The sequence below is a fragment of the Zosterops lateralis genome, assembly GCF_965231275.1.
Source record: "Zosterops lateralis genome assembly, chromosome: 5".
In the NCBI taxonomy this organism is placed as follows: domain Eukaryota; kingdom Metazoa; phylum Chordata; class Aves; order Passeriformes; family Zosteropidae; genus Zosterops; species Zosterops lateralis.
In genome coordinates, this window is record NC_139766.1 from 71,462,801 (window position 1) to 71,474,147 (window position 11,347).

The 11,347-nt window shown below is 46.4% G+C and overlaps 1 protein-coding gene across 1 annotated transcript; it reads right to left on the bottom strand.

Moving 5' to 3' along the window:
• Positions 1-3,827: 3,827 nt before the first annotated feature.
• On the bottom strand, positions 3,828-9,415 carry MRPL1 (mitochondrial ribosomal protein L1). The gene is made up of 9 exons (XM_083861690.1): positions 9,367-9,415; positions 9,109-9,214; positions 8,265-8,523; positions 7,418-7,501; positions 7,102-7,173; positions 6,799-6,910; positions 6,256-6,356; positions 4,812-4,893; positions 3,828-4,101 (listed from the first exon to the last, which is right to left on the bottom strand). The coding sequence occupies exons 1-9, from the start codon at positions 9,398-9,400 to the stop codon at positions 3,938-3,940; spliced, it is 1,014 nt and encodes a 337-aa protein (XP_083717816.1). The 5' UTR covers positions 9,401-9,415; the 3' UTR covers positions 3,828-3,937.
• Positions 9,416-11,347: the final 1,932 nt, after the last annotated feature.

The window sequence follows — 11,347 nt, forward strand, 5'->3', positions numbered from 1 at the left end:
AATGAAATTAGTTTTTTTTTCCTGCTAATTTCAGCATTCCTGCTTCATAGCAGTATCCCAGTTCCCATATAGCAGTTGGTTGCACAGGGCTGGGCTGCTGCTGCCTTCATCTCCTGCTTGCTTGATTAAATGCAACACTGGCAGCTCAATTTGATAATAATTCCCTGTGGTAATTCCATCTGTTCACTTTTGATTCACTTCCTAATGAACACTACCATTTTGAACTCTGAGTTGGAGGTCAGATTTTTTTTTTCTTCTTCCCAGGACTGTATGCCTTTAATCACTGTGCTGGAATTCCCACAACAAACGTGAGAAGAGAAATGTACAGCCTGGCACTGCTCTAAGATCCAAACAATGATCTGCACAACGAGTTTCTCTGGGATCTACCCAGTTAATATTCACCAGCCATCAGCAGAGGGTCGTTTTTTATAAAAACAGGAGCAGGGAGACACAACAAACTCCCTCTGCACACACCAGCACTGAGCAAAGAGATATTTCATGTCTCTTTCAAATACGGTGGAAATGACAAAAGGAAGAAATACACAAGGCCCAGTTCCCTTCTAACTCCTCCAGGTGGAACTCTGGACAACTTGACCAAGCTCAAAGCAGCACCAGCAAGAAAAAACAGGTGGAAATAATAAAAGCCAAGCACACAGAGGCTTCACTAACTTCATATAAATGTGTCAAGTTCATCTTTTAATCGTTTGTGTTGTTCATCTTCCTGCTACTGTTCTTTAGGCTTTTACAACTTGTTTCCCCAGTCCAGCTACAGCCTCCTCCTCCTCCCTATTTCTCCTACCTTCCTTCCTGCTGTTCTGAGAACACTGCTCCAAAGACACTGTTAAAAGTCAAAAGAACTCAAGACCCATAGCTTTCATGATTTTCACCCATTCCACAAAACAAAGGGGGAGTTTTTCCCTCTAGAAAATACTCATTTCCATAATTTCTCAAGTTTTTGCACTTGGCCCAAAAGACTTCAAATTTTCTGAAATTCAAAGTGAGGTAAAATTTTGTCCTTCACATCCTATTTAACACAGAAGCAGCATTTCTGTTTTGAGTCTATTTACAGATTAGCAGTGAATAAAATCATAAAATAAGCTTCAGACTCTCTCAGGAGAAATATGAGATAGTTCTACATCTCAAAGCTCGAAGTTTGCAACTTGCCAAGCAATGACCCAGCTGTTAGCTGCTGCCACAGATCTCAGAAATACCAGCACAAGAAGTCACTGGGGTTGTAGAAATAAACCACTTTCAGCCTCCCTTTTATCAAACCTCTAGGCAGAGGTCAGTTTTCTGCAAGATGATGTGAAAGATCCATTTCTCCACTTGGCAAATCCCTGGCTGAAAGAGATGGGAGCCAGACATACCTTGTGTTCCCAGAGAGCTGGGCATGTGCTGGCACAGGCTGCCACAGAACAGCTGGAGAAACATGGCTCTGAGAAGGATCCATCTCTGGCAGTGAATGAGCCTTTATGCAAATTCCCCACTTCCAAAATGCCTGAGAGTTAAATATTTTCCCAGGTTTTAACTGGGCTTTTTACAATTTTTAAAATAAGTCTTTTTAAAATCAGTGAGATTAGTCCATGAAAACAATATGGCATTGCAGAGTCACCATATGTGAACTTAACCCAGTATCAGCACCTGGCAATTTGAGAAGACTGGCATTTTCCTCTTGTTTTCCAAGTAGTCTTGGAGGTGACACACTGACAATTCTCCCTTCATGTCCTTGTGGGATGAAGCCTCTAGTCACCTGCAAGCTGAAGTAGTGACAGAAATAACTGCTCGCAGAAGAATTATGTTTATCCCTGACAGTGTTTTTAGTCAGCCTCAAGAGCTTTTTTTCCCCACTCTGTCCTATTTCAGTCAATCCAAGTTTTCCCACATGGACAGATTTTTTAGCTAAGCCTGGTGAAATTAGCCTCTCCCAGAGACTGGAGGCTGCCAAGACCAGTGGTATGGCAGAACATGGGTAATATATTGAATCATTCACAACACCCATCTCTGCACTAAAAGCCTGTCACCCCTGGCAGCAGTTGTAACATCCCTTCCCTGCTTCCTGTAACCGTGGCAGAGCTCACAGCCTCAGCCTCGTGAACTCAGTTTGACCCACATGGATTCCAGGTTCTTTGGAGTGCCACAAGCTCCCCCACAAGCCCAGGTTGAGGCTGAGCGTCAGCCTAAACCCTGCATTCCCCACAAATGCACACAGCCTCCTAGGACAACTTCTTCCTTGTTTGGGCAAATGTTTCTGTGTGCACTAAGCTTGAATCCTGGCCCTTCTCCTTAGTTAAACAAACAGCAGGTTCAGATAAAACAAATCCAAAAGCCATCATACATCATCTGCATTGCTAAAGGTGCTGCAGCACTCCCTCTCTTCCACAGAGATTTCCTGAAGGTAGCAATGCCATTGCAGTCATGCTTAGTGTGACAATTAAAGTGATTACTAAGGCACATTGGCCCAAAAACCCCCTCCACACAAGTCCCATGCCGCACCTTTAGGGACTAAGCTTATTGAAGAGGAATCATCTCATGTTGTCTCACTCCCTTTCATCTCTCCCCCTCCCCATGCCAATCAAGCATCCCAGGATAAAAAGTAGTCACAATGCACTCAGCAGTTTGTACAGCACTGTTTCAGCACGGCACAAACCAGGGGCATTATTCCTTTAGCAACTCATAGCACAGTAAGGCAAGTTCAGAACCACACCTGGAAACCTGTTGAGCCCCTTCTCTTGCTCCCCTGACCCTCCAGAGGTCCAGATTTAATGTGTCCCCACAGTACTTGGATTTTCCAAGTACAGATTCTTGCAGGAAGGTTTATTTATTCTAAGCTTTTATTCCCCAAGAGCGCACTCAGCAGTCTGAGAGATTCTGATTTAAGCTCACCTGTACATTTATGCTTAAGCATCACTTTTTGTTTTTTTTTCAATCCACCCATCAAAGAGGGCAGGCCTATCTTTTTCCAAAATGGATAGTGAACTCTTGGAAATAAGCCAAGAGAACAGAGAGAAGGCAAAGAAATCTATGCAGATGATACCACAGGCTTTGCTTTTCTACACCAACAGGTAACTCACCTTTAAATTGCTCTTTTTGGGTCACAAATAACACACAACCATTAGAATGCCTCATAATATTCCTTATATGTGTAATGCCTTAGAAATAAATACATTCAAATGCACTGGAATTGCTTTTCCCACTCACAACATGGAAAATCTATATTGTGTGAAAGCTTGCTATACACACCTCAAGGGGATTTTTTGATCAAACTCTGAGCAAAGCAGCCCACACAACCAAAAATAATCAGTGTGGCCTGACAGGAATTGGTCACCCTGACTGACAGCAGCCAAATGCTTCAGATGGGAGCTAAAAGAATTTCCATGCAGACAGATCCCAGTAACCTCTTGGAAAAACGAAGCCTACCTCCAATAACAGGAATTATTTTAAGCCACAAACTTTTCCAGATTTGGACCAGCCCACCCCTGTTGTAAGCAGCCAATCCTTTCTGGGAGCATCTTACATTTCGGGGTGCAGCTTTATGTGAACACGTGTTTAGCAACAAACCCCGCCAAAATAAATCCACCCGAGGAGAAATTCCAACACCTACACGGGAGGGAAAGGCGGGAGCGCCACCGCCTGGAAAAAAAGCGGAAAACACCAGGAAATGGAGCCGGGTCTCCTGGTCCTATTGCAAAGAACCAGGTGAGGAAAAACACATCAGAGCAAAGTGCATGTTCACGTCCCCCCCAACAAAACACATCGAGTTCTTCCTTAGAAAAACCATCTGCTTGGTTCTAACAAGAGGCTCCCGTTTGTGATAAGGTTACACCGAATTTATACATGAAATCCACAAGTTCTGTTTATTTTCTGTTTTCACAGAGCATGATTTGAATGACACCATTTGCTTCCCGAGCTCAACCATCAGATCTACAAGGAAAAGACATCAGCTCCTAACAGATTCTTGGACAGCTTTCTGTTGATCCTCATCAGCTGCATTTTCTTCTTCTTTTTCTTCCACTTTCTCCAACTGAGGTAGGATTCCATCGAGGTTCAGCTGCAAACCTTCACTGGTGGAAGATCTGATAACCAACCTCTGCACAATGGGATCTAGGGAAACAAAGGGCAGCACCAAACTGGTCACTCCACCCCTTCCCACATCTCCAGCCTGACTGCTCTCAGCAAATATTTTTAATCTAGCCAGTAAAAGGAGATCACAAGAATCAAGCTTGAACACTCCAAATCAATAGAAAAGCTACTCAGACCAGAAAATATAATCCTTACTAAATTGATTTAAATTCATTAAAAACAAACAAACAAACAAACAACCAAAACACTCCCTTCTACATCTACTTGTTGTATTTCAAATCAGGCAACCTCTTATAGTTTTTACTTGGGCTTTTCAAGGCATGTCTACTTGGCTTTTTATGGTCTGCTTTCTGCAGCTACTATGAGCAGCATCACTGGGAGAGAGGTACGATCATTCTTCTGGCAGACATTAGGCAAGTATTAGCATAAAAGAATGAGGCTTCAGCTTACACAAAGCTCCTTCCCTAAAATTATTTCATGAATCACCATTTCCTCTCCAGCTAAGCAGATGCCCTTGGCTTAAAGCTGACTTCATTATTCCTTTTGCTAAGGAATTAAAAAAACAAAATAAAACAAAAAAACCCCCACAACTTTTCCCTTGGAGGAACAGGAATTTCAGAGATACCTTGAGAACAGAGAGGTAATTTAATGACAATCCAGTAAAGAACACCCACTTCCCACTTTTTGTTCGCTGCAACCTGAACAGCCACGTTAGAATGACGACTCCTTACCGAAATTTGATGGCTTGAAGGTGCAGATATCGTGAATAATTGTCTTTAGATTGGCAATTATGTGCTCAGTAGGCATATCCAGCTGCAAAAGGATAATGCCAAGTTAGTGGTGGAGCCCAGATGAGTAAATCTGAAAGCACTGGTGTTTATGTTTATCCTACATTTGGATAGATTTCCTTTGTCTGTGGTCCCTGTGAAGGAGTGACAAATCCCATTAACAGCCACATCCAAATGACTCAGGGAAAATAAGTATTTTATACATGTTGATATGCTCACTATTCTCCATACTTCTGCTCAGGACACAAAATTCCCAGGGCTCTGTAACATGTAGCCTTAAGGGGTGAAAAGACTTTAAAAAATCAATATATAGAGAGAAATGCTTTTGCAAAAACCTTATTAAAATGAAGGACTTGGGGGAAGAAGCTTCGAGAGCAGCTGCCAAAGACCACAAAACACATCAACTCCAAAACCATCAACACCTAAAACTGAAGGCATTAAGAGCCTCAACAGCATGAAATCAGTCAAAAGAATCAACTCATCAGCTCCATAATTAAGACAGGTAATGCTCAGAAGGCTCCAAGCACTTCAAAATAGTTCCCACATCCAAGTGAACATCCCAGCTTCCAAACCAGCTTCCCACAGTAAACCCTTGTGGATGCACACCCACCTTGCTCAAGTTTGGAGCACTTCTCCCCAGAGCAGCACAAGGTGCCGTAAAAAGGTTCAGCTAAGTAATTTGTTCCTGTTTTATTTCTTAAACAAGTTTGACTCCTTCAACAGCAAGATCCAGAATTCCAACTATACGCAAAAGCACAGACAAGGAAGCCCTTGGAATGCCTGTGCATAGCTCAGAGCAGCTAATTAGAATTTAATAAACTCATTAGTCCCCAACACTGCCAGGGGCAAAGCTTCAGGTATTTCCTACCCTTCCTTCCAGTCCTTCCTTCCCCTCAGTTGGGGGAAAACTAAACAAGAGGCAGGATTACAAAGACACAAACGAGAAGGAAAACAAAAAACCACAGCTTAGGGCAGAGAAAATAAATAAATAAGCCAAAATAAACGTTTTAACACAAACACTTAATGTTTGTGTACCACAAACACTTCTTACTTTCGACTCCACTCCACAACTATAGTTACCAAAATTAGAAGTCTTCAATTATTTGGTTAAGGCAAAGACTTTTTGACTCTCCTGTGCATATTGACCATGGACTTACAAACCCAGAGTTCATTTACTTACCAAAAAAAAAAAAAAAAAATCCAAAAAAGAAGTTTAAAACCAGCTGAAGATGCCACACAACAAACAATTCTATTTCTTCACAGGTTAGTTCAGGAAAATGGTCAAAAGTTTTGAGAAACAGATTGAAAACATGGTTTTTTCCCCCCCTCTTTGAATACTACATTTCTGCTCAGGAGAGAAAATTTAAGAACTCTCTACACAACTTACTCTGGCTATTCTTGTCTTGATTTTATTCTCGTCCTCTACCGTGTACTCGTGGCATTCTTTGAAGAACTCCACCATTTTGGGAATGTCACTGCCCAGGGAGTCTATTTAAAAAAAAAAAAAAAAAAAAAAAAAAAAAAAAAAAAAAAAGTTGTCTGAGTAACTTATTAGCACAGATAGCACAGATACGTGCGGCATCAGTAAAGAGATAATTCAATCTGTTAATTAAAAATGCAGGTTCACAGACAAGACAATGCTGTGCTCACTGAGATTATAAAAACAGTTTCCATGTTCCCTCTTCCCCATTCATCAGGATTAAAAAGCAGAAGGGCAGCCAGCAGGCAAATTTATCTGGATTCTAATCCCAAATTTGCCTGCTGTAGGAAAAAATGGATTCCTAAAGTTACCTAGGAGAAGTGGTGCAGTCACCTACAGCCTAACACTGGATGAACTGCACATCTTCATCAAAAACCATTCCAGGGGCACCCCTGGGACTCCATCCCCTTCAGGAACCTGTAACAGTTGTAACAAAGAACCGCTCCTTACTTCTCCGGGTGCTGGGGTACTTCCTCTTCAGCTTGTTCCTCAGGGGAATTAACTTGGGTATTATGGCAGGGACAGCCACATAGAAATCAGCCTGGATCTCATCCTCCAGGATCTGCAGCAAACACAATTCAACAGATCTGATTTCAGCTGGTCTATGAAAGTGTCCAAGCACAGAAACATCTCTCAGCTCTTCACACTGGCTGCTGCCTCCCTGCTAAGAGTTCAAAGAACATCAGGCTTCTCCCCCTCCCCAGTCCTGTTTAAATTAGGATATTTATGTAATTCTTTAAGAGAAATCTATACCCATTTCATTAATTCAACTCCTCCCACGATGGCAGCTCCGTGCTCCCGAGCCACTTCAGCTTCTTGTGTGTTCTGTTGAAAGGAAAAAAAGCCATGACAAACAGCTGGACAGCAAACCAGGCTGCTGGTTCTGCTGCCACCTGAGCTCAGAGACAGAATTCCAAGCAGTTATGTCCAAAGAGCAATGAAATAAACCCAGGGCAGCTCCCTGGGATTATCTCACACAGGTGAAATGATTGACTGGCCAAGGAGAACTGCAGGAGTGTGCTGGGCACATAAACCCCATGGAAAGAGAAAGGAATCCTGGCTCACCCACCTCTGTGAACACCAAAACCTTGTTCACTTCATCTGTAAAGCGATGGGGAAGAGTGACACTGCTGGAGAAAGGATCCACTCTTTTCTGGCAAAGAAATTAAAATAAACAGAATGAAATTATGGCTTGAGGGTAAATCACACTGTCACAGAGAGTTAGTCTCCTAAATACAAAGAAAAGAAACAGCAAATGAGGTGAGGGACTGCAGCCTGTCCCTTGTTCTGAACAGAGCCAAAAGCTTTCCTGTTATAAATGCACATTATAAAGTTTGCTTTCTGCAAATATTAGAATGAACACCACACATACAATTGTACTGTGTTGTGTTTTGTTAACAGAGTTTAGAAAGGTGATAAATGTGTATTTTCTGATTGTACCAGTGGGTTAACAGTAAAAAGAACAGGCTTATTTCTCTTTGTAACATCTAAACTCCTTGTAACCCTGCATAAAGGCTGCTGACTTTCTCATTTTTTATCCAAATAAAAACAACCAAAAACCTCAAGAGAAAGATTTACGAGACCCATGCTACCAGACAGAGTGGAGCCACCCACAAATAAATCCACCAGATAAGATGATTGGGGATGCTTGAAACAGGTGAAAACTTGAAAAGAATGTTTGAATCATGTATTAAGGTCTACTGAATATGTCACACAGCAATCCTTAGAAATAGAACTCTGAAAGGGTGAAGGAGTGCTGCTGGCTGACTTTATGCCAGGCATCCTCAGCCAAGAAACTTTTGCTTTTCAGTCTCCCAACTGTCTATTTTTATTTTTTATTAAACTCATAAGTTTTTCTAAGAGCATGAAACTCATTTTTCCCACTCCAGAATTACCACACACTCTCTCCAGCCCACCTTCTTCTGCAGGGCCATATCCAGGAACACGGTGATGTACACGAACTGCTTGGGGTGGGTGAAATCCAGCTCCTGGAATCTCTTGAGCATGCCCACGGCCTGCTCCAGCTGGTAGGAGGGTCTCCTGTAGAGCCACGTCAGGTACACGTCGTCCACGGGCCTGGTCATCAGCGCCCGCCTCCGAGGGGCAGGAGGAGGGGCTTTCTCCTTCTCCTTCCCCTTCTCCTGCCTGCTCCTCTTGGCATCTTTTTTGGCGGCTCTAAACACCAGAAAAACCCAGACATGGTGTGAGGTCGCCAGCTGAAGAGTTTTGGCAGATCTCGTTATTGCAAGTGGGGAAAGAAAAGTTTTCTCCTCCCTTCGCCGTGGCATTTTGCCTTCAGTTAAACACACGATTCTCATTCCCCTCCCTGTTTTCAGAGGGTCTCCAGCTGAGGAAAAGGATATTAAAATACTAACTGGACACACCGTTCCTCTATAAGCAGGGCAAAAGAGCCTGCAACACCTGAGAACACTTTGTTCTCCTGTACACAGAGGTGGCTTCTGTGTTATTACGGAGATGTCAAATTAAATAGCAAAAAGGCAGCTGAAGGATGGGAAGGGTTTGACACCGGTTCCACAACCTCACCAGGGGTTTCGTGCTGACATGTAACCCCGCTAATAGCTCTCAAAACCACAGCGTCAAGCTTTCCCCGTGCCATTATCACAGAAAACGCTCCCCGCCAGTCCAGGCTGTTCTCCCCAGAGTTAGAGGGCTGTTGGACCAGCGCTGTGGACACCAAACCCCGCACACACCCCCCCGCACGGCCAAGGCAGCCCTCTGGGCTGCCGGACTCGCACTCACTTGGCTGCCGCCGCGTAGGGCCGGGCGGCCGCGGGGCTCAGCACGGCGGGGACGGCGAGGCGCTGCTCCGGCCTGAGGAGGACCCACCCGCACCGCGGGGCCAGGGCTGCGGGGAGAGAGCAAACAAAACGCCTCAGACAAGCGTCGCGGCCTCCCCCACCCCCGACTCGCCCGGACGGACCCCTCCTCGTCTCTCAGGGGAGGCGGAGAGGCGGCGGCGGGCGCGGTACCCGCGGGTCCCCAGTGCGGCCCCCTCACCTCGCCACAGGCAGCGGGCACTGGGCGCCGCCATTTTGCCGAGCCGCCTCGGTGCACCGCCGGAAGCGCTCCCCGTGGCACTCGCTCCCCCAGAAGAAGCGTTCCGGCGGGCCCGGGAGCTTCGGCGGTGCGCCACCGACCGCCGTCCCCCCCGCCCGCCGCGCCCGGGCCCGCCGTTCCCGGGATGCGTGGGTTCCGGGGCCCGCTCGCTGCCCCGGGAGAGGTGACTCTTTGCCGGGGGCTGGTTAAAAGCCTCCAGCTCGCTCCTTCACCGCCCTGAAGACGGGCCTTAGGGCAAAGCTGGGGTGGTCTCGTAGCGCTGCAGCCCAAACTGGTCCCCCTTCCTCGAACCAACATGGCGGCAGCTCCTGAGGGCAGCCAAGGCCGAGGCCTCAGACATGGGGGCGTTTACACCTGTCCAGCCACGTCTGCTTGGCACAACATTGCCCCTCTAATGCTCAGTATTGTCTGCTGCAAGCCACGTGTAATTTCAAAAAGGGGTTTTCTGGCTGCCACCTCACCCCTATTCCCTTGCGGGTTGGGTGAGAAGAGATGCCTAAATCACTCTCCTGGAGCAGCATCTGCTTACAAAGACTTTTTAAAACTGTCTCCTGAACTCTTCAGATTCATACCACAAACTATAATGGTTAAAGGGGGCCTTTATTCCACACTGAGGTGCTTTTGACAAAAACCATTCTAATCCCACAGTCTTCTCCAACCAGCAAGTGTCCCAAGAATCTTTAAATTAAGGATATGTGGCCATGCAAACTTCCACAATCAAATCATGTCCAAGAGTTTTGAAATCACATATGGGTGGCTGTGCAAAACAGGTTGTAACAAAAGTGTGTCCATCCAATTCAACTCCTGGCTCAGTGTCCTGGGAAGGGATGGAGATGGGGAAGTGTAGGGGCGGTGGGAGGCAAAGGAACGCTCCTGGGTTAAAAAGCCTCATTCAAGGAGGGACAAACATTTGTTTCAAACTCAAGGGAGAGGATGAAATTATTTTGGATGGGCACTTGGCACTGTGGCTCCTGTGGGGAGGCGGTGGGTGTGAGAGGAGACCTGTGGCCAGGTGACCTTCACCCTGAGAGCCTCTGGCTTTTGACACTCGATGTCTCTGCTCGCGTGGAGCTCGGATTTTGGGACAAACACGGACTCACAGCTCATGTGCAGCCATCCCAAACACCTCACCCGCTGCAAGGCCTGTTTCCTTTCCCCCTGCTCCATCGCTGAGCCACTCTCTGCTCTCCGGCCATCAATGAACCTTTCGGGTCCAGCACGAGCTCAGGCAGCTGCAGTAGAAAGCGAATTCCAACTAAAAGCCCTAAAGCTTGATGTCTTGTCCCTCCCTGCGCCCCCCTGACCACTTGTTGTTTCCTCAGATACTTCCTACGTCTCCCTGGTGCTTTTTTTTTTTTTTTTTTTTTTTTTTTTTTAATATATATATATATATATATATATTTTTTTTTTTTTTTTTTTTTTCCCCTCCAGCACTGTTTTCCCTCTCGGGCACGGACGGAGCCGCCTCGCTCCCCGCTCCCGGCTGCTGCTGGTGTTTTATCTTTCAGTCCACCTTTCCCTGACGTCCGTTCCAGTGTGTCCGGGAGGCGATGGGCTTTAGCACCGGAGCCGCATTTACCTGCGCCTCCCCGCTCCGCCTGCCCACGAGATCCGTGCCACCGAAACCTCGCTGCCTGGAGGAGGAGGAGAAACAAAGGTGTCAGACCCCGAGGAGAAGCCCGCACGCAGCAATCCCCGCTGAGCGCGGCGCGCCCCGGATTCCCGGGTGGACTCTTCCTTCTCCCTCCGCAGCGCGATGACAGCCGGCTGTAAAACCGAGGCGGGGGAAAGGAAGGGGAAAGCCGCGGGGGTAAAACGGGGCGGGGAAGCTCTTCGGAGCCCCCGCCGGTGCTGCGGGCGCAGGTCCGTGAGCGCCGACACGGCCTCGGCGGGGCCCGCGCTCCCCCCGCCGCGGCCCCGG